Here is a 25,071-nt window from a genome sequence, read left to right on the forward strand (position 1 = left end):
TGCAGGAGGAGTCTTTACATCTAGTTTCCTGATGCTGCTGGTCAAGCCAACTATAAAGTGCAATTCTCTGAATATGGGCAGTTCCCAGGAGTGATTGGCTGGTTAGATGGATGTCATGTTCCCATCAAGTGTCCATCAACTCCTGATGCTGAGGGGTATCGTAACCATAACAACTGGTTTTCCATCAACTCCGTATGCTGAGGAGTACCGTAACCATAACAACTGGTTTACCATCAACTCCTGATGCTGAGGAGTACCGTAACCATAACAACTGGTTTACCATCAACTCCTGATGCTGAGGAGTACCGTAACCATAACAACTGGTTTACCATCAACTCCTGATGCTGCGGAGTACCGTAACCATAACAACTGGTTTTACATCAACTCCTGATGCTGAGGAGTACCGTAACCATAACAACTGGTTTACCATCAACTCCTGATGCTGAGGAGTACCATAACCATAACAACTGGTTTACCATCAACTCCTGATGCTGAGGAGTACTGTAACCATAACAACTGGTTTACCATCAACTCCTTATGCTGAGGAGTACCGTAACCACAACAACTGGTTTACCATCAACTCCTGATGCTGAGGAGTACCGTAACCATAACAACTGGTTTACCATCAACTCCTGATGCTGAGGAGTACCGTAACCATAACAACTGGTTTATCATCAACTCCTGATGCTGAGGAGTACCGTAACCATAACAACTGGTTTCCCATCAACTCCTGATGCTGAGGAGTACCGTAACCATAACAACTGGTTCTCCATCAATGTTCAGGGTGGATACTAATCCTCATTTAGAGTTCTCAAACATTGTTGCCTGTTGGAAAGGTGCAACTCACCATTGAAGGATTTCCCTCAACTCTTCATTGGTCTCAGTTTCAGAGAGGACAACATAGTGGACTACTAGAGTAACTTTTTATTCACTCCAGACATAAATCCCACAACAGCTGAGCAGCAAAGATACAACAGACCTCATATCCACACGAGAGGGATGGTCCAGCGTATGTTTGGAGTATGGAAAAATAGATTCCAGTGTTTTCGCAATACACTTGGTTTCAAGCCAAGAAGTTGCTGCAAGGTGATCATTGCTACAGCTGTGCTACACAACTACCTGAAGCAGCATGACTGTCCTGATCCTCCCATGATCAGCATCAAGCAGATGTAGCCATGACTGTCCTGATCCTCCCATGATCAGCATCAAGCAATGTACCCATGACTGTCCTGATCTTCCCATGATCAGCATCAAGCAGATGTTCCCATGGCTGTCCTGATCCTCCCATGATCAGCATGAAGCAGATGTTCCCATGACTGTCCTGATCCTCCCATGATCAGCATCAAGCAGATGTGTCCATGACTGAGGCAGATGTGATTGAGGCAGATGTGTCCATGACTGAGTTGTTGTTGACCAAATTCAACACTTTCCACATTGGTTGATAATTGTTTCCACTTGGATACAACCTACAGTAACCTATTGGCATGACCTAGAGAGATACAACCTACTGTAGCCTACTGGCATGACCTAGAGAGTTACAACCTACTGTAACCTACTGGCATGACCTAGAGAGATACAACCTACTGTAACCTACTGGCATGACCTAGAGAGATACAACCTACTGTAACCTACTGGCATGACCTAGAGAGCTACAACCTACTGTAACCTACTGGCATGACCTAGAGAGTTACAACCTACTGTAGCCTACTGGCATGACCTAGAGAGTTACAACCTACTGTAGCCTACTGGCATGACCTAGAGAGTTACAACCTACTGTAGCCTACTGGCATGACCTAGAGAGTTATAACCTACTGTAGGTTACTGGCATGACCTAGAGAGTTACAACCTACTGTAACCTACTGGCATGACCTAGAGAGATACAACCTACTGTAACCTACTGGCATGACCTAGAGAGTTACAATCTACTGTAGCCTACTGGCATGACCTAGAGAGTTACAACCTACTGTAGCCTACTGGCATGACCTAGAGAGTTACAACCTACTGTAGCCTACTGGCATGACCTAGAGAGTTACAACCTACTGTAATCTACTGGCATGACCTAGAGTTACAACCTACTGTAGCCTACTGGCATGACCTAGAGAGTTACAACCTACTGTAGCCTACTGGCATGACCTAGAGAGTTACAACCTACTGTAGCCTACTGGCATGACCTAGAGAGTTACAACCTACTGTAGTCTACTGGCATGACCTAGAGATATACAACCTACTGTAACCTACTGGCATGATCTAGAGAGATACAACCTACTGTAACCTACTGGCATGACCTAGAGAGTTACAACCTACTGTAGCCTACTGGCATGACCTAGAGAGTTACAACCTACTGTAGCCTACTGGCATGACCTAGAGAGATACAACCTACTGTAGCCTACTGGCATGACCTAGAGAGTTACAACCTACTGTAACCTACTGGCATGACCTAGAGAGATACAACCCACTGTAACCTACTGGCATGACCTAGAGAGTTACAACCTACTGTAGCCTACTGGCATGACCTAGAGAGTTACAACCTACTGTAACCTATTGGCATGACCTAGAGAGATACGACCTACTGTAACCTATTGGCATGACCTAGAGAGTTACAACCTACTGTAGCCTACTGGCATGACCTAGAGAGATACAACCTACTGTAACCTATTGGCATGACCTAGAGAGTTACAACCTACTGTAGCCTACTGGCATGACCTAGACAGTTACAGCCTACTGTAGCCTACTGGCATGACCTAGAGAGTTACAACCTACTGTAGCCTACTGGCATGACCTAGAGAGTTACAACCTACTGTAGCCTACTGGCATGACCTAGAGAGTTACAACCTATTGTAGCCTACTGGCATGACCTAGAGAGTTACAACCTACTGTAGTCTACTGGCATGACCTAGAGAGATACAACCTACTGTAACCTACTGGCATGACCTAGAGAGATACAACCTACTGTAACCTACTGGCATGACCTAGAGAGATACAACCTACTGTAACCTACTGGCATGACCTAGAGAGTTACAACCTACTATAGTCTACTGGCATGACCTAGAGAGATACAACCTACTGTAACCTACTGGCATGACCTAGAGAGATACAACCTACTGTAACCAGATGTGATCATCAAGCAGATGTTCCCATGACTGAGACAGATGTGATTGAGGCAGATGTGTCCGTGACTGAGGCAGTCAATGACCAACGAGGACTTGCACAGTTGCTTCACATTGCAGCATTTCAACTATATGAGATGCATTTAAATATAGAATGTATTCATTATGGATTATTTTTGGTTTGATAATGTTTGTTCTGTAAAAAATTCAAATAGTGTGAAGCAAAATGAAATGAGTGACTAAACCAAGACTGGTTTAAAATGTAGTTTGTGGTGATTAAAATAGTCTCTCTCATGAATATCCAAATGCCAAAACATGTATAGTTTTACATATCATATTGTTCACCATGGCTGGTCATCACTATTGTCTCATTACTGTCTCTTTTTAGGATCATACCTCTCTCTTCCAACTTCATATCCAATTCAACCTGGACAATTCTCATCTCATGTTCTTCCTTCAGATATTTCATTTTATGCTCATGAAATTCTCTGGTTAACGTTTCATGCATGGTCATCTTCTTTGTTCTCTGCTGAAAGGTGGTGGCAGCATCTTCTCTCAGGGATGTTATAGCAGATGTGGAGGGAACACACTCACTGTGTACTGGCTCCTCTAACCTGTTCACATTCCACCCTCACTGTGTACTGGCTCTTCCAACCTGTTCACATTACACCCTCACTGTGTACTGGTTCTTCCAACCTGTTCACATTCCACCCTCACTGTGTACTGGCTCTTCCAACCTGTTCACATTACACCCTCACTGTGTACTGGCTCTTCCAACCTGTTCACATTCCACCCTCACTGTGTACTGGCTCTTCCAACCTGTTCACATTACACCCTCACTGTGTACTGGCTCTTCCAACCTGCTCACAGTACACCCTCACTGTGTACTGGCTCTTCCAACCTGTTCACATTACACCCTCACTGTGTACTGGCTCTTCCAACCTGCTCACATTACACCCTCACTGTGTACTGGCTCTTCCAACCTGTTCACATTCCACCCTCACTGTGTACTGGCTCTTCCAACCTGTTCACATTACACCCTCACTGTGTACTGGCTCTTCCAACCTGTTCACATTACACCCTCACTGTGTACTGGCTCTTCCAACCTGTTCACATTACACCCTCACTGTTTACTGGCTCTTCCAACCTGTTCACATTCCACCCTCACTGTGTACTGGCTCTTCCAACCTGTTCACATTCCACCCTCACTGTGTACTGGCTCTTCCAACCTGTTCACAATCCACCCTCACTGTGTACTGGCTCTTCCAACCTGTTCACATTACACCCTCACTGTGTACTGGCTCTTCCAACCTGTTCACATTACACCCTCACTGTGTACTGGCTCTTCCAACCTGTACACATTACACCCTCACTGTGTACTGGCTCTTCCAACCTGTTCACATTCCACCCTCACTGTGTACTGGCTCTTCCAACCTGTTCACATTCCACCCTCACTGTGTACTGGCTCTTCCAACCTGTTCACATTCCACCCTCACTGTGTACTGGCTCTTCAAACCTGTTCACATTACACCCTCACTGTGTACTGGCTCTTCCAACCTGTTCACATTCCACCCTCACTGTGTACTGGCTCTTCCAACCTGTTCACATTCCACCCTCACTGTGTACTGGCTCTTCCAACCTGTTCACATTACACCCTCACGGTGTACTGGCTCTTCCAACCTGTTCACATTCCACCCTCACTGTGTACTGGCTCTTCCAACCTGTTCACATTCCACCCTCACTGTGTGCTGGCTCTTCCAACCTGTTCACATTACACCCTCACTATGTACTGGCTCTTCCAACCTGTTCACATTCCACCCTCACTGTGTACTGGCTCTTCCAACCTGTTCACATTACACCCTCACTGTGTACTGGCTCTTCCAACCTGTTCACATTCCACCCTCACTGTGTACTGGCTCTTCCAACCTGTTCACATTACACCCTCACTGTGTACTGGCTCTTCCAACCTGTTCACATTCCACCCTCACTGTGTACTGGCTCTTCCAACCTGTTCACATTCCACCCTCACTGTGTACTGGCTCTTCCAACCTGTTCACATTACACCCTCACTGTGTACTGGCTCTTCCAACCTGTTCACATTACACCCTCACTGTGTACTGGCTCTTCCAACCTGTTCACATTACACCCTCACTGTGTACTGGCTCTTCCAACCTGTTCACATTCCACCCTCACTGTGTGCTGGCTCTTCCAACCTGTTCACATTACACCCTCACTATGTACTGGCTCTTCCAACCTGTTCACAGTACACCGTCACTGTGTACTGGCTCTTCCAACCTGTTCACATTACACCCTCACTGTGTACTGGCTCTTCCAACCTGTTCACATTCCACCCTCACTGTGTACTGGCTCTTCCAACCTGTTCACAATCCACCCTCACTGTGTACTGGCTCTTCCAACCTGTTCACATTCCACCCTCACTGTGTACTGGCTCTTCCAACCTGTTCACATTCCACCCTCACTGTGTACTGGTTCTTCCAACCTGTTCACATTACACCCTCACTGTGTACTGGCTCTTCCAACCTGTTCACATTCCACCCTCACTGTGTACTGGCTCTTCCAACCTGTTCACATTCCACCCTCACTGTGTACTGGCTCTTCCAACCTGTTCACATTCCACCCTCACTGTGTACTGGCTCTTCCAACCTGTTCACATTCCACCCTCACTGTGTACTGGCTCTTCCAACCTGTTCACATTACACCCTCACTGTGTACTGGCTCTTCCAACCTGTTCACATTACACCCTCACTGTGTACTGGCTCTTCCAACCTTTTCACATTCCACCCTCACTGTGTGCTGGCTCTTCCAACCTGTTCACATTACACCCTCACTATGTACTGGCTCTTCCAACCTGTTCACAGTACACCCTCACTGTGTACTGGCTCTTCCAACCTGTTCACATTACACCCTCACTGTGTACTGGCTCTTCCAACCTGTTCACATTCCACCCTCACTGTGTACTGGCTCTTCCAACCTGTTCACATTCCACCCTCACTGTGTACTGGCTCTTCCAACCTGTTCACATTCCACCCTCACTGTGTACTGGCTCTTCCAACCTGTTCACATTACACCCTCACTGTGTACTGGCTCTTCCAACCTGTTCACATCACACCCTCACTGTGTACTGGCTCTTCCAACCTGTTCACATTCCACCCTCACTGTGTACTGGCTCTTCCAACCTGTTCACATTCCACCCTCGCTGTGTACTGGCTCTTCCAACCTGTTCACATTCCACCCTCACTGTGTACTGGCTCTTCCAACCTGTTCACATCACACCCTCACTGTGTACTGGCTCTTCCAACCTGTTCACATCACACCCTCACTGTGTACTGGCTCTTCCAACCTGTTCACATTCTACCCTCACTGTGTACTGGCTCTTCCAACCTGTTCACATTACACCCTCACTGTGTACTGGCTCTTACAACCTGTTCACATTCCACCCTCACTGTGTACTGGCTCTTCCAACCTGTTCACATTACACCCTCACTGTGTACTGGCTCTTCCAACCTGTTCACATTCCACCCTCACTGTGTACTGGCTCTTCCAACCTGTTCACATTCCACCCTCACTGTGTACTGGCTCTTCCAACCTGTTCACATTACACCCTCACTGTGTACTGGCTCTTCCAACCTGTTCACATTACACCCTCACTATGTACTGGCTCTTCCAACCTGTTCACAGTACACCCTCACTGTGTACTGGCTCTTCCAACCTGTTCACATTACACCCTCACTGTGTACTGGCTCTTCCAATCTGTTCACATTCCACCCTCACTGTGTGCTGGCTCTTCCAACCTGTTCACATTACACCCTCACTATGTACTGGCTCTTCCAACCTGTTCACAGTACACCCTCACTGTGTACTGGCTCTTCCAACCTGTTCACATTCCACCCTCAATGTGTACTGGCTCTTCCAACCTGTTCACATTCCACCCTCACATTGTACTGGCTCTTCCAACCTGTTCACATTCCACCCTCACTGTGTACTGGCTCTTCCAACCTGTTCACATTCCACCCTCACTGTGTACTGGCTCTTCCAACCTGTTCACATTACACCCTCACTGTGTACTGGCTCTTCCAACCTGTTCACATCACACCCTCACTGTGTACTGGCTCTTCCAACCTGTTCACATTCCACCCTCACTGTGTACTGGCTCTTCCAACCTGTTCACATTCCACCCTCTCTGTGTACTGGCTCTTCCAACCTGTTCACATTCCACCCTCACTGTGTACTGGCTCTTCCAACCTGTTCACATCACACCCTCACTGTGTACTGGCTCTTCCAACCTGTTCACATCACACCCTCACTGTGTACTGGCTCTTCCAACCTGTTCACATTCCACCCTCACTGTGTACTGGCTCTTCCAACCTGTTCACATTACACCCTCACTGTGTACTGGCTCTTCCAACCTGTTCACATTCCACCCTCACTGTGTACTGGCTCTTCCAACCTGTTCACATTACACCCTCACTGTGTACTGGCTCTTCCAACCTGTTCACATTCCACCCTCACTGTGTACTGGCTCTTCCAACCTGTTCACATTCCACCCTCACTGTGTACTGGCTCTTCCAACCTGTTCACATTCCACCCTCACTGTGTACTGGCTCTTCCAACCTGTTCACATTCCACCCTCACTGTGTACTGGCTCTTCCAACCTGTTCACATTCCACCCTCACTGTGTACTGGCTCTTCCAACCTGTTCACATTCCACCCTCACTGTGTACTGGCTCTTCCAACCTGTTCACATTCCACCCTCACTGTGTACTGGCTCTTCCAACCTGTTCACATTCCACCCTCACTGTGTACTGGCTCTTCCAACCTGTTCACATTCCACCCTCACTGTGTACTGGCTCTTCCAACCTGTTCACATTACACCCTCACTGTGTACTGGCTCTTCCAACCTGTTCACATTACACCCTCACTGTGTACTGGCTCTTCAAACCTGTTCACATTCCACCGTCACTGTGTACTGGCTCTTCCAACCTGTTCACATTAAACCCTCACTGTGTACTGGCTCTTCCAACCTGTTCACATTCCACCCTCACTGTGTACTGGCTCTTCCAACCTGTTCACATTACACCCTCACTGTGTACTGGCTCTTCCAACCTGTTCACATTACACCCTCACTGTGTGCTGGCTCTTCCAACCTGTTCACATTCCACCCTCACTGTGTACTGGCTCTTCAAACCTGTTCACATTCTACCCTCACTGTGTACTGGCTCTTCCAACCTGTTCACATTACACCCTCACTGTGTACTGGCTATTCCAACCTGTTCACATTACACCCTCACTGTGTACTGGCTCTTCCAACCTGTTCACATTACACCCTCACTGTGTACTGGCTCTTCCAACCTGTTCACATTCCACAATCACTGTGTACTGGCTCTTCCAACCTGTTCACATTCCACCCTCACTGTGTACTGGCTCTTCCAACCTGCTCACATTACACCCTCACTGTGTACTGGCTCTTCCAACCTGTTCACATTCCACCCTAACTGTGTACTGGCTCTTCCAACCTGTTCACATTCCACCCTCACTGTGTACTGGCTCTTCCAACCTGTTCACATTACACCCTCACTGTGTACTGGCTCTTCCAACCTGTTCACATCACACCCTCACTGTGTACTGGCTCTTCCAACCTGTTCACATTACACCCTCACTGTGTACTGGCTCTTCCAACCTGTTCACATTCCACCCTCTCTGTGTACTGGCTCTTCCAACCTGTTCACATTCCACCCTCACTGTGTACTGGCTCTTCCAACCTGTTCACATCACACCCTCACTGTGTACTGGCTCTTCCAACCTGTTCACATCACACCCTCACTGTGTACTGGCTCTTCCAACCTGTTCACATTCCACCCTCACTGTGTACTGGCTCTTCCAACCTGTTCACATTACACCCTCACTGTGTACTGGCTCTTCCAACCTGTTCACATTCCACCCTCACTGTGTACTGGCTCTTCCAACCTGTTCACATTACACCCTCACTGTGTACTGGCTCTTCCAACCTGTTCACATTCCACCCTCACTGTGTACTGGCTCTTCCAACCTGTTCACATTCCACCCTCACTGTGTACTGGCTCTTCCAACCTGTTCACATTCCACCCTCACTGTGTACTGGCTCTTCCAACCTGTTCACATTCCACCCTCACTGTGTACTGGCTCTTCCAACCTGTTCACATTCCACCCTCACTGTGTACTGGCTCTTCCAACCTGTTCACATTCCACCCTCACTGTGTACTGGCTCTTCCAACCTGTTCACATTCCACCCTCACTGTGTACTGGCTCTTCCAACCTGTTCACATTACACCCTCACTGTGTACTGGCTCTTCCAACCTGTTCACATTCCACCCTCACTGTGTACTGGCTCTTCCAACCTGTTCACATTACACCCTCACTGTGTACTGGCTCTTCCAACCTGTTCACATTACACCCTCACTGTGTACTGGCTCTTCAAACCTGTTCACATTCCACCGTCACTGTGTACTGGCTCTTCCAACCTGTTCACATTACACCCTCACTGTGTACTGGCTCTTCCAACCTGTTCACATTCCACCCTCACTGTGTACTGGCTCTTCCAACCTGTTCACATTACACCCTCACTGTGTACTGGCTCTTCCAACCTATTCACATTACACCCTCACTGTGTACTGGCTCTTCCAACCTGTTCACATTCCACCCTCACTGTGTACTGGCTCTTCCAACCTGTTCACATTCTACCCTCACTGTGTACTGGCTCTTCCAACCTGTTCACATTACACCCTCACTGTGTACTGGCTATTCCAACCTGTTCACATTACACCCTCACTGTGTACTGGCTCTTCCAACCTGTTCACATTACACCCTCACTGTGTACTGGCTCTTCCAACCTGTTCACATTCCACAATCACTGTGTACTGGCTCTTCCAACCTGTTCACATTCCACCCTCACTGTGTACTGGCTCTTCCAACCTGCTCACATTACACCCTCACTGTGTACTGGCTCTTCCAACCTGTTCACATTCCACCCTCACTGTGTACTGGCTCTTCCAACCTGTTCACATTCCACCCTCACTGTGTACTGGCTCTTCCAACCTGTTCACATTACACCCTCACTGTGTACTGGCTCTTCCAACCTGTTCACATTCCACCCTCACTGTGTACTGGCTCTTCCAACCTGTTCACATTCCACCCTCACTGTGTACTGGCTCTTCCAACCTGTTCATATTCCACCCTCACTGTGTACTGGCTCTTCCAACCTGTTCACATTCCACCCTCACTGTGTGCTGGCTCTTCAAACCTGTTGGTGATCATCTGGTATACCATCCAGAGGTTGGTCATCGTCTGGTATACCATCCAGAGGTTGGTCATCGTCTGGTATACCATTCAGAGGTTGGTCATCGTCTGGTATACCATCCAGAGGTTGGTCATCGTCTGGTATACCATCCAGAGGTTGGTCATCGTCTGGTATACCATCCAGAGGTTGGTCATCGTCTGGTATACCATCCAGAGGTTGGTCATCGTCTGGTATACCATCCAGAGGTTGGTCATCGTCTGGTATACCATCCAGAGGTTGGTCATCGTCTTGTATACCATCCAGAGGTTGGTCATCGTCTGGTATACCATCCAGAGGTTGGTCATCGTCTGGTATACCATCCAGAGGTTGGTCATCGTCTGGTATACCATCCAGAGGTTGGTCATCATCTGGTATACCATCCAGAGGTTGGTCATCGTCTGGTATACCATCCAGAGGTTGGTCATCATCTGGTATACCATCCAGAGGTTGCTGCTGCTCTATTTTTCCTGACAGGAAGTCACTCAGTTCATCAGTGTTGTCTTGTTTTGGTGGTCCACCACCAGTAGTAAATCTCTCTCTTCTGATCTCTGCTTTCTCTCTTTTTAAAGTCAGTTTAAGGTTCTTCCACAGAGTCTATAAAAGGCAGACATCATTTAATAATAAAAGTGATGTCACAAAAATATGAATATGAGAAATGTGTAATACTGATAATAATGCAGATATTTACATTTTTAGATTTTTACATTTTAGTCATTTAGCAGACGCTCTTATCCAGAGCGACTTACAGCAGTGAATGCATACATTTCATACATTTTTTTCTGTGCTGGCCCCCCGTGGGAATCGAACCCACAACCCTGGCGTTGCAAACACCATGCTCTACCAACTGAGCTACAGGGAAGGCTATCTCACCTCTAGTTGTTGTTTCTTCCTGTAATACTGATAATAATGCAGATATCTCACCTCTAGTTGTTGTTTCTTCTTGTAATCCTGATAATAATGCAGATATCTCACCTCTAGTTGTTGTTTCTTCTTGTAATCCTGATAATAATGCAGATATCTCACCTCTAGTTGTTTTTTCTTCCTGTAATCCTGATAATAATGCAGATATCTCACCTCTAGTTGTTGTTTCTTCTTGTAATCCTGATAATAATGCAGATATCTCACCTCTAGTTGTTGTTTCTTCTTGTAATCCTGATAATAATGCAGATATCTCACCTCTAGTTGTTGTTTCTTCTTGTAATCCTGATAATAATGCAGATATCTCACCTCTAGTTGTTGTTTCTTCTTGTAATCCTGATAATAATGCAGATATCTCACCTCTAGTTGTTGTTTCTTCTTGTAATCCTGATAATAATGCAGATATCTCACCTCTAGTTGTTGTTTCTTCTTGTAATCCTGATAATAATGCAGATATCTCACCTCTAGTTGTTGTTTCTTCCTGTAATCCTGATAATAATGCAGATATCTCACCTCTAGTTGTTGTTTCTTCTTGTAATCCTGATAATAATGCAGATATCTCACCTCTAGTTGTTGTTTCTTCTTGTAATCCTGATAATAATGCAGATATCTCACCTCTAGTTGTTGTTTCTTCTTGTAATCCTGATAATAATGCAGATATCTCACCTCTAGTTGTTGTTTCTTCTGTAATCCTGATAATAATGCAGATATCTCACCTCTTGTGTTGTTTCTTCTTGTAATCCTGATAATAATGCAGATATCTCACCTCTAGTTGTTGTTTCTTCTTGTAATCCTGATAATAATGCAGATATCTCACCTCTAGTTGTTGTTTCTTCTTGTAATCCTGATAATAATGCAGATATCTCACCTCTAGTTGTTGTTTCTTCTTGTAATCCTGATAATAATGCAGATATCTCACCTCTAGTTGTTGTTTCTTCTTGTAATCCTGATAATAATGCAGATATCTCACCTGTAGTTGTTGTTTCTTCTTGTAATCCTGATAATAATGCAGATATCTCACCTCTAGTTGTTGTTTCTTCTTGTAATCCTGATAATAATGCAGATATCTCACCTCTAGTTGTTGTTTCTTCTTGTAATCCTGATAATAATGCAGATATCTCACCTCTAGTTGTTGTTTCTTCTTGTAATCCTGATAATAATGCAGATATCTCACCTCTAGTTGTTGTTTCTTCTTGTAATCCTGATAATAATGCAGATATCTCACCTCTAGTTGTTGTTTCTTCTTGTAATCCTGATAATAATGCAGATATCTCACCTCTAGTTGTTGTTTCTTCTTGTAATCCTGATAATAATGCAGATATCTCACCTCTAGTTGTTGTTTCTTCCTGTAATCCTGATAATAATGCAGATATCTCACCTCTAGTTGTTGTTTCTTCTTGTAATCCTGATAATAATGCAGATATCTCACCTCTAGTTGTTGTTTCTTCTTGTAATCCTGATAATATTGCAGATATCTCACCTCTAGTTGTTGTTTCTTCTTGTAATCCTGATAATAATGCAGATATCTCACCTCTAGTTGTTGTTTCTTCCTGTAATCCTGATAATAATGCAGATATCTCACCTCTAGTTGTTGTTTCTTCCTGTAATCCTGATAATAATGCAGATATCTCACCTCTAGTTGTTGTTTCTTCCTGTAATCCTGATAATAATGCAGATATCTCACCTCTAGTTGTTGTTTCTTCTTGTAATCCTGATAATAATGCAGATATCTCACCTCTAGTTGTTGTACTCTTCTTGTGGTTACATTTCCATTGAATTCACTGCAAATTGCAGCCCAACCCTCTTGTTCTACTGCTCAGTAGCAGCAGTGTGGTTTTACCTTCAATAACTGGATGGTTTGACAACATAGGTTTTGGAGTGTTTTTTCATGCACACTAAAGTTTTTTTGAACAAATTATTTTTGCCTCTGCCATTGTTTCGTCTCCAGATTCACACCAGTATTGGTGTTTTCTATTCCGGGTTTTAATGAGCACCACTAGACCAACAGCATGTGTTCATACTGAACCTAATCAGGATTAACCCAGGTGTTCATACTGAACCTAATCAGGATTAACCCAGGTGTTCATACTGAACCTAATCAGGATTAATCCAGGTGTTCATACTGAACCTAATCAGGCTTAACCCAGGTTTTCATGCTGAACCTAATCAGGATTAACCCAGGTGTTCATACTGAACCTAATCAGGATTAGCCCAGGTGTTCATACTGAACCTAATCAGGATTAACCCAGGTGTTCATACTGGACCTAATCAGGATTAACCCAGGTGTTCATAGTGAACCTAATCAGGATTAACCCAGGTGTTCATACTGAACCTAATCAGGATTAACCCAGGTGTTCTCATTTAGGCTTACTTACCTGACTCCAGTCTCCGACTAACTAAGCCAAATTTAAGACACGATCACGAAAGCTACTTAAATATCCTAGTTTAACTAGTTCTGGCTTAATCTAAACCCTGCAGGGTCTGAATGAAACCTAATGTCCAGTGGGATTGATCTGTTTGATCCAATTGTTTGTTTCAGTTTTCAGTTGTTGAATCCTTGACGTATTGTTGACTTCAAAACTTTTCAGTTTCAACAAATGCACTGGGTTGGTTGAAAAGTGATACTGTTTTGACATAGTGGAAGATATACTGAATTGATACTGTTTTTCATACTAAGATATGTGCTCATTGGTTATGCAAGAGGGCGGCAGGTAGCCTAGTGGTTAGAGCTGACAAGGTAAAAATACACTGCTCAAAATAAATAAAGGGAACACTTAAACAACACAATGTAACTCCAAGTCAATCACACTTCTGTGAAATCAAACAGTCCACTTAGGAAGCAACACTGATTGACAATACATTTCACATGCTGTTGTGCAAATGGAATAGACAATAGGTGGAAATTATAGGCAATTAGCAAGACACCCCCAATAAAGGAGTGGTTCTGCAGGTGGGGACCACAGACCACTTCTCAGTTCCTATGCTTCCTGGCTGATGTTTTGGTCACTTTTGAATGCTGGCGGTGCTTTCACTCTAGTGGTAGCATGAGATGGAGTCTACAACCCACACAAGTGGCTCAGGTAGTGCAGCTCATTCAGGATGGCACATCAATGCGAGCTGTGGCAAGAAGGTTTGCTGTGTCTGTCAGCGTAGTGTCCAGAGCATGGAGGCGCTACCAGGAGACAGGCCAGTACATCAGGAGACGTGGAGGAGGCCGTAGGAGGGCAACAACCCAGCAGCAAGACTGCTACCTCCGCCTTTGTGCAAGGAGGAGCACTGCCAGAGCCCTGCAAAAGGACCTCCAGCAGGCCACATGTGCATGTGTCTGCTCAAACGGTCAGAAACAGACTCCATGAGGGTGGTATGAGGGCCCGACGTCCACAGGTGGGGGTTGTGCTTACAGCCCAACACCGTGCAGGACGTTTGGCATTTGCCAGAGAACACCAAGATTGGCAAATTCGCCACTGGCACCCTGTGCTCTTCACAGATGAAAGCAGGTTCACACTGAGCACGTGACAGATGTGACAGAGTCTGGAGACGCCGTGGAGAACGTTCTGCTGCCTGCAACATCCTCCAGCATGACCGGTTTGGCGGTGGGTCAGTCATGGTGTGGGGTGGCATTTCTTTGGGGGGCCGCACAGCACTCCATGTGCTCGCCAGAGGTAGCCTGACTGCCATTAGGTACCGAGATGAGATCCTCAGACCCCTTGTGAGACCATATGCTAGTGCGGTTGGCCCTGGGTTCCTCCTAATGCAAGACAATGCTAGACCTCATGTGGCTGGAGTGTGTCAGCAGTTCCTGCAAGAGGAAGGCATTGATGCTATGCACTGGCCCGCCCGTTCCCCAGACCTGAATCCATTTGAGCACATCTGGGACATCATGTCTCGCTCCATCCACCAACGCCACGTTGCACCACAGACTGTCCAGGAGTTGGCGGATGCTTTAGTCCAGGTCTGGGAGGAGATCCCTCAGGAGACCATCCGCCACCTCATCAGGAGCATGCCCAGGCATTGTAGGGAGGTCATACAGGCACGTGGAGGCCACACACACTACTGAGCCTCATTTTGACTTGTTTTAAGGACATTACATCAAAGTTGGATCAGCCTGTAGTGTGGTTTTCCACTTTAATTTTGAGTGTGACTCCAAATCCAGACCTCCATGGGTTGATAAATTGGATTTCCATTGATTATTTGTGTGTGATTTTGTTGTCAGCACATTCAACTATGCAAAGAAAAAAGTATTTGATAAGATTATTTCATTCATTCAGATCTAGGACGTGTTATTTTAGTGTTCCCTTTATTTTTTTAAGCAGTATATGTTGTTCTGCCCCTGAACAAGGCAGTTAACCCACTGTTCCCTGGTAGGCAATCATTGTAAATAAGAATTTGTTCTGTTGGGGCTAGGGGGCAGTATTGAGAATTTAGAAAACAATATGCGCCCATTTTTAACTGCCTCCTACACCAACTCAGAAGCTAGGATATGCATATTATTAACATATTTGGATAGAAAACACTCTGAATTTTCTAAAACTGTTTGAATGGTGTCTGTAAGTATACCAAAACTCATATGGCAGTCAAAAACCTGAGAAGAATACAAGCAGGAAATTAGAATTTTGTGGCTGTACTATTTTCGAGTCATTGCTAATAGATCACACAGTGACAAAGGATTCATTTTGCACTTCCTACGGCTTCCACTAGATGTCAACGATCTTTATAAAGTTGTTTGAAGCGTCTATGATGAACAGAGACCGGATGACAAGGAAGGGAAGTTGACGTCCCTGGGATGTCGTCACTTCATTATTGTGCGCACATGCGTTTCCTGTGAGGCAAGACATTTTGCAAAACGTTTTTCAAGACACAGGAGAGGTCGGGTTGAAATATTACTGATGTTTCACGTTAAAAATGGCCCTAAAGATTGATGCTAAACAACGTTTGACATGTTTGAACGAACGTAAATAGATTTATTTTTTGTAACTTTTCGTCGTGACTCCCCCCCCCTACATTTTGAGGAGCCTACTGAACGCGCTAACATGGAACAACAAGTTATTTGGACATAAATTATGAACTTTGTCGAAAGAAACCACATTTGTTGTGGATCTGGGATTCCTGGAAGTTCCTTCTGATGAAGATAATCAAATGTAATAAATTTACAATAGTATTATTGATATTAGATGGTTCCAAGATGGTGCTAACCTGTATATCTGCCTATTGTTCTTAGCATAGCACCCCGTTTATTGCAAAGTGTGATTTCCCAGTAAAGTTATTTTGAAATCTGGCAATGCGGTAGCATTTATGAGATGTTAATCTATAATTCTTTGAATGACAATATTATAATTTACCAATGTTTTCGAATAGTAATTTTGTAAATTGTAACGCTGATTCACCGGAAGCATTTGAGGGAAAATAAATTCTGTATTTCACCGCCACTGTAAAATGCTGTTTTTGGATATAAATATGAACTTGATGGAACAAAAAATGCATGTATTGTATAACATAATGTCCTAGGAGTGTCATCTGATGAAGATTGTCAAAGGTTAGTGCATAATTTTAGCTGGTTTTCTGCTTTTGGTGACGCCTGTCTTTGAATTGACAAAACATTACACACAGCTATTTTCAATGTACTCTCCTAACATAACCTAACTTTATGCTTCGCCGTAAAGCCTCTTTGAAATCGGACAATGTGGTTGGATTTAGGAGATGTTTATCTTTCAAATGGTGAAAAATAGTTGATTGTTTGAGAAATTGTAATGATTAGATTCTTGCAGTTTTGAATTTCCCGCCATGGTATCTTGTCAATGAATCCCGTTAGCGGGATCAGAGCGGGAAGGGGTCCTCTAGAGGTTAACCGACTAATTAAATAAAGGTTAAATAAAATTTTAAAATAATGAAGTCTGTTGATTGTCAATCATTGGGTTCCTTTGTTTTGCAATATTCTCAAATCAAATCAAGCTTTATTTATACAGCACTTTTCAGACATGGATGCAACGCAATGGCTTCACAGGAAAAAACAATGAAAATAAACGGATATTTACTACACAACTGAAAGACTACGGAACATTCCAAGGAAAATCCATTGATTAAAATATTAACAATTGGATGCAATATTCAACCATAACGAGATGGACAAGCAGGCACAGGTGTAACACATTCTGACACCAATCAGTGCTAACGAGCTAGACGTGCTAAAGTCCAACCTCAAAACATAAATGGAAAAACCAAAGCCTGTAACACCTTCCCCTTTAAGACAACAAATATATCCTATATTTTCGTTGGACAAGTTTGCTCACCACCAACAGAAAACAACTTCCATTTCACATTATAAATCAACTACAATGCTTCACCTTCACCAATATAAACATGATGTCTACTGGCTGTCAACAATTAAAAACAAGAAAAAACACGTACTTTTAAATAATAATAATATACAATAGTATTTTTTCACCTTTTTTCTTACTATAGAATCCTAAAACTCACTAGCTTCTAGAACTCTCATCCCCTTGGAACGAGCCCAAACTAAACTCATCACCAATACAGAAAAACGTGCAGTCAAAATAAATTGTGATCCATGGCAACGCACTGGCTAAACGCAAAACACAAATCTTTTTGACAAATCTTTTTGAGCCAATCAGCAACCAAGTTGTCCTTACCACGGACATGTCTGATTTCAAGAGGAAACTCCTGCAATATCCGTAGTAACTTTCCACCTCACTGCGGAGCTTCTCTCTCTTTTCAGGGTTCACTAGATAGGCATGTTGTTGGATCGGGGCCCAGTCCCCAATGTCATGCTCTAGTACATTTGGATTGGCACATCTGAGAATTAACCCTGATATTATAAAAGCAGGGCAACAATGTCAATATAATTGTACCAAAAATTGTCAGTTGGTTACATAAATAATTATGATTACTTAATGTCACATGAAATGTAAATATGGAATATTTGGTTGCAGTCTTATTTTCAAAGTCTTTTCAATTACATTTTGCTGGGTGGGATATCCCCAATGTCAAAACACAGTTTTAACGTGTCCAAATCAATAACCAATATGCAAAAACGGTTTGTGATATATTGAAAATGTAAACATAAAATGTGCTATATACACAAACATCTGCCACAATAATCATATTACTTGGATTTTTTTTAAAACAAGCACCTTATAAAACTGCACAAGCAGCAATAAATCACTGATATCCATTAGGGGGGAAATCAGGTTGTACGTGCTGTTGAAACTAACAAAACTAAAAAAACACATGGAAATGGGAATGGGAGATATATTTTACCTCACTGGTTAGAGGACAACATGCAGAAGACAGTCAGCTACATTTTGGAGTGATGCATTTAAACTTAGGGGTCACTAAACAAAGGAACGCAACACTTAGTTGTCATCACTCATCGATATCATGTTGAAATCAATTGTGCGAGAGGAGGGAGATGAGGTTGCAAGTCCTGTTAAAACTAACAGCTCAAAAACCACACGGAATCTGGGAAGAATGTGTACATCACTTGTTAGTGGACAACATGTAGAAAACAGCCAGATACATTTTGAAGTGGTGCATTTTGATTCCAGTGGGTCACCAACATGGTAAGTGTAACACAACTATTTTTTTGTTAGTCACTTTTTGTTAAATCTCATAAATAGTACTCTTCCATTTCAGAGCCTGGATTTTCCCCCTGAGGCTAATATCCATATCATGTTGAAATCAATAGAACAGGGGACAAAAGTTTAGGGTTCTACATTGTGACATCATTAAAATACTCCTACTACAATGTTTAAACATTCTACATTGTGACATTAATTCATTGATATCATGAAACAACTCCTTCATGTATGTATTTTCTGATATTTGATCAGAAGTCTTTTATCAGATTATCTCTGGTCACAGCTATAAGTTTTATCTCCTGTGTGTGTTCTCTTGTGTACTGTCAGACCGCTAGATGAAACAAAACTCTTCCCACATTGATTACAGCTATAAGGTTTCTCTCCTGTGTGTGTTCGTCGGTGTATAGTCAGATAGCTAGATTGACTAAAACTCTTCCCACATTGATCACAGCTATAAGGTTTCTCTCCTGTGTGCGTTCTCTGGTGCATTGTCAGATAGCTAGATTGACTAAAACTCTTCCCACATTGACCACAGATATAAGGTTTCTCTCCTGTGTGCATTCTCTGGTGCTTTGTCAGATAGCTAGATTGACTAAAACTCTTCCCACATTGACCACAGATATATGGTTTCTCTCCTTTGTGCGTTCTCTGATGCATTGTCAGATAGCTAGATTGACTAAAACTATTCCCACATTGATCACAGATATAAGGTTTCTCTCCTGTGTGTATTCTCTGGTGTGAAGTCAGAGAGCCAGATGTAGTAAAACTCTTCCCACATTGATTACAGCTATATGCTTTCTCTCCTGTGTGTATTCTCTGGTGTATAGTCAGATAGCAAGATGTAGTAAAACTCTTCCCACATTGATCACAGCTATAAGATTTCTCTCCTGTGTGTCTTCTCTGGTGTAGTGTCAGAGTTCTAGATGCAGCAAAATTCTTCCCACATTGACCACAGCTATAAGGTTTATCTCCTGTGTGTATTCTCTGGTGCACTGTCAGCTCTCCAGATCGACCAAAACTCTTCCCACATTGATCACAGCTATACGATTTCTCTCCTGTGTGTGTTCTCTGGTGTGATACCAGATGGCCAGATTGACCAAAACTTTTCCCACATTGACCACAGCTATAAGGTTTCTCTCCTGTGTGTATTCTCTTGTGTTGAGTCAGATGGCAAGATTGACCAAAACTCTTCCCACATTGACCACAGCTATAAGATTTCTCTCCTGTGTGTGTTCTCTGATGAATTTTAATGCCTGATGAGGAAGTAAATCTCTTCCCGCAGTCAGAGCAGCAGTGAGTTCTCTTCCCTGTGGATCTCTGCAGGTGTTTCTTGAGGTGTTCTGGTGTGGAGAGACTCTTCTCTGCCTCTTCAGCATCATGATGTTGTCGAGGCTCCCCAGAGGATCCACGATAGTAAAGTTTCTCTCCTGTGTGAACAACAAAGTCAGACAGATGATTAAAGGCCCACAACAGCAGAAATCCACTGTAAAAGGTGATGCCAACAGCGGCGCCATGATGTTGGACAACAATTGACGTTTGTAATGAATGTTAAAATTATTTGACATTTGCCTTAAAATGAGCAAGAATAGTCATATTTTGTCTTGTTTTCACATTAGTAGTGACATAGATGATTGTAGGCTAGAAATAAGTTATTCATGTTGTTGAAACTCTAAGCAGTGTGCCAGACGACTTTTGGTCTCCAATATAGGCCCCTTTCTGTGTTTGCTAAAATTGTGGCACAAGGGCAATTTGATTGCAGAAACTCCTCCCTGCTAATGAGGAAACCGATAGTTATGGATGTAGTATATCTGCCTGGAGCAAAAATGGTGAGCAAAGATTTTAGTTTCTCACAATGTATTCTGAATGTGAATGGGGGAAAACTCAGGGGAGTAACCTCCATTTCCAGGTTGGTTATGAGTGCATTTCACACTACTTTGGATTATAATTGTAAGGCTCGTTTGAATGTCCTGTTTAACCTCTATGGGCTAGGTGGGACGCTCAGCCAGTTGAATCCCGTGGCGCGATATTCAAATACCTTAGAAATGCTATTACTTCAATTTCTCAAACATATGACTATTTTACACCATTTTAAAGACAAGACTCTCCTTTATCTAACCACACTGTTGGATTTCAAAAAGGCTTTACAACGAAAGCAAAACATTAGATTATGTCAGCAGAGTACCCAGCCAGAAATAATCAGACACCCATTTTTCAAGCTAGCATATAATGTCACAAAAACCAAAACCACAGCTAAATGCAGCACTAACCTTTGATGATCTTCATCAGATGACAATCCTAGTACATTATGTTATACAATACATGCATATTTTGTTCAATCAAGTTCATATTTATATCAAAAACCAGCTTTTTACATTAGCATGTGACGTTCAGAACTAGCATACCCCCCGCAAACTTCCGGTGAATTTACTAAATTACTCACGATAAACATTCACAAAAAACATAATTATTTTAAGAATTATAGATACAGAACTCCTTTATGCACTCGCTATGTCCGATTTTAAAATAGCTTTTCGGTGAAAGCACATTTTGCAATATTCTGAGTACATAGCCCGGCCATCACAGGCTAGCTATTTTGACACCCACCAAGTGTGGTACTCACCAAACTCCGATTTACTATTAGAAAAGTTTGATTACCTTTGCTGTCTTCGTCAGAATGCACTCCCAGGACTTCTACTTCAATAACAAATGTTGGTTTGGTTCAAAATAATCCATAGTTATATCCAAATAGCGGCGTTTTGTTCGTGCGTTCAAGACACTATCCGAAAGGTAAATAAGGGTCATGCGCACGGCGCATTTCGTGACAAAAAAATTCAAAATATTCCATTACCGTACTTCGAAGCATGTCAACCGCTGTTTAAAATCAATTTTTATGCTATTTTTCTCGTAAAAAAAGCGGTAATATTCCGACCGGGAAACCCTGTATACGTTCAAAGAAAGAGAAAGTAAAAATGGAGTCGTCTCGTGCACGCGCACGCCATTCTCATTGTCCTCTGATAGACCACTTACAAAAGGCGCTAATGTGTTTCAGCCTGGGGCTCCAAAGCAACCATTCAAATTTCTGCCGCCTTCTGAGAGCCTATGGGAGCGTTAGAAAATGTCACGTCATGCCAGAGATCCCCTGTTTTGGTTAGAGATGATCAAGAAGGCCATGAAATGGTCAGAGAGAGCGCTTCCTGTTTGGAATCTTCTCAGGTTTTGGCCTGCCAAATGAGTTCTGTTATACTCACAGACACCATTAAAACAGTTTTAGAAACTTTGGAGTGTTTTCTATCCAAAGTTAATAATTATATGCATATTCTAGTTTCTGGGCAGGAGTAATAATCAGATTAAATCGGGTACGTTTTTTTATCCGGCCGTGCAAATACTGCCCCCTATCCCCAACAGGTTAATATAATGTTTGCTACAGTATTATGAGTTATGTGTAATTATTGAAGAACTGTGTTAATGACAGTATCCATTTGGGTGTTGTCAATAAAGTAAAAAAAAAGATATATATTATTTTCATCTTTATTTACCCAGGTGGCCAGTCGAGAACAAGTTCTCATTTACAACTGTGACCTGGCCAAGATAAAGCAAAGCAGTGCGACAAAAAAACAACAGTTACACGTTGGATAAACAAAAGTACAGTCAATAACACAATAGAAAAATCTATATACAGTGTGTGCAAATGGAGTAAGGAGGTAAGGCAATAAAATAGGCCATAGTAGCGAAGTAATTACAATTTAGCAGATTAACACTGGAGTGATAGATGAGCAGATGACGATGTGCAAGTAGAGATACTGGTGCGCAAAAAAAGCAGCAAAGTAAATAAAACAATATGGGGATGAGGTAGGTAGATTGGATGGGCTATTTACAGATGGACTATGTACAGCTGCAGCGATCGGTTAGCTGCTCAGATAGCTGATGTTTAAAGTTAGTGAGGGAAATGTAAGTCTCCAACTTCACCAAGTTTTGCAATTTGTTCCAGTCATTGGCAGCAGAGAACTGGAAGGAAAGGCGGCCAAAGGAGGTGTTGGCTTTGGGGATGACCAGTGAGATTTACCTGCTGGAGCGCGTGCTACGGGTGGGTGTTGTTATCGTGACCAGTGAGCTGAGATAAGGCGGAGCTTTACGAAGCATAGGCTTATAGATGACCTGGAGCCAGTGGGACTGGCGACGAATATGTGGCCAGGGCCAGCCGACTAGAGCATACAGGTCACAATGGTGGGTGGTATAAGGGGCTTTGGTAACAAAACAGATGGCACTGTAATAGCAAATTGTATGTAGTCTAAGTAGAGTATTGGAAGCTATTTTGTAGATGACATCGCCGAAGTCGAGGATCGGTAGGATAGTCAGTTTTACTAGGGTAAGTTTGGCGGAGTGACTGAAGGAGGCTTTGTTGCGAAATAGAAAGCCGATTCATGATTTGATTTTGGAGATGTTTGCTATGAGTCTGGAAGGAGAGTTTACAGTCTAGCCAGACACCTAGGAATTTGTAGTTGTCCACGTATTCTAGGTCAGAACCGTCCAGAGTAGTGATGCTAGTCGGGCGGGCGGTTGCTGGCAGCAAACGGTTGAAAGCATGCATTTGGTTTTACTAGCGTTTAAGAGCAGTTGGAGGCCACAGAAGGAGTGTTGTATGGCATTGAAGCTCGTTTGGAGGTTAGTTAACCTCTTGGGGCTATGTGGGACGCAAGCGTGCCACCCGTGGTGCACCCTATCAACAACAGGTGCATATTAAGAGCGGCAAATTTGAAACCAATTAAATGTCAAAATTCAAATTTTTCAAACATACAACTATCTTACACCCTTTGAAAGATAAACATCTCCTTAATCTAACCACGTTGTCCGATTTCAAAAAGGCTTTACGGCGAAAGCATAAAGTTAGATTATGTTAGGAGAGTACATTGACAATAGCTGTGTGTAATGTTTTGTCAATTCAAAGACAGGCGTCACCAAAACCAGAAAATCAGCTAAAATTATGCACTAACCTTTGACAATCTCCATCAGATGACACTCCTAGGACGTTAGACAATACATGCATTTTTAGTTCTATCAAGTTCATATTTATATCCAAAAACAGCGTTTTACTATGGCGTTGATGTTCAGGAAATCGTTTCCCTCCAATAACCGGCAGTCAAGTCAGCACAACAAATTAAATAATTACTATTCGAAAAAATTGGTAAAATATTATATTGTCATTCAAAGAATTATAGATTTACATCTCTTGAACGCAACCGGCTTGCCAGATTTAAAAATAACCTTACTGGGAAATCACACTTTGCAATAATCTGAGCACTGCGCCCAGAAAAATACGCTTTGCGATACAGACTAACCGCCATGTTGGAGAGATCTAAAATCGAAAATACTATGTAAATAATCCATTACCTTTGATTCTCTTCATCAGATGTCACTTCCAGGAATCCCAGGTCCATAACGAATGTAGTTTTGTTCGAAAAAGCTCATCATTTATGTCCAAAAAGCTCTGTGTTGTTAGCACATGATCTATGCCCGCCGGACTTCACTTCATGAACGAGGGGAAAAAAAATATTTACGTTCGTTCAAACATGTCAAACGTTGTATAGCATAAATCATTAGTGCCTTTTTTAACCAGAACATGAATAATATTCAAGGCGGACGATTGCGTTCTCTTTTAAAACGTATTGGAACGAGAGTACCCAACATGAACTCGCGCGCCAGAGTCTAATCGGCCATCACCGTTCCATGGCTCTTGTTCGGTCAGATCTCACAGTAGAAGACTCAAAACACTTTGTAAAGGCTGGTGACATCTAGTGGAAGCAATAGGAAGTGCTCAAACATTAATAAGCCCCTGTGTGTTTCAATGGCATAGGCTTAAAGGTAATTCAACACATCAGGTATCCACTTCCTGTCAGAATCTGTCTCAGGGTTTTGACTGCCATATGAGTTCTGTTATACTTACAGACACCATTCAAACAGTTTTAGAAAATTCAGAGTGTTTTCTATCCAAACCTGAACAATAATATGCATATTCTAGATTCTGAGTTGGTGTAGGAGGCAGTTAAAAATGGGCACATATTTTTTTCAAAATTCTCAATACTGCCCCCTAGCCCTAAGAAGTTTTAACAATGTGTCCAAA

At 43.1% G+C, this 25,071-nt stretch overlaps 1 protein-coding gene across 1 annotated transcript in view; it reads right to left on the reverse strand.

Moving 5' to 3' along the window:
- LOC115149608 (zinc finger protein 271-like) overlaps nt 1-22,519 on the reverse strand; it is a 73,872-nt gene extending 51,353 nt beyond the window's left edge. Inside the window, exons 1-2 of the mRNA XM_029692560.1 lie at nt 22,490-22,519; nt 19,283-20,225 (exon numbers count right to left, since the gene is read on the reverse strand). Of these exons, the coding sequence (XP_029548420.1) occupies nt 19,283-20,225; nt 22,490-22,519 (973 nt within the window). The remainder of the gene's footprint in view (nt 1-19,282; nt 20,226-22,489) is intronic.
- Nucleotides 22,520-25,071: the final 2,552 nt, after the last annotated feature.

This window comes from Salmo trutta, chromosome 15, assembly GCF_901001165.1.
Source record: "Salmo trutta chromosome 15, fSalTru1.1, whole genome shotgun sequence".
In the NCBI taxonomy this organism is placed as follows: Eukaryota; Metazoa; Chordata; class Actinopteri; order Salmoniformes; family Salmonidae; genus Salmo; species Salmo trutta.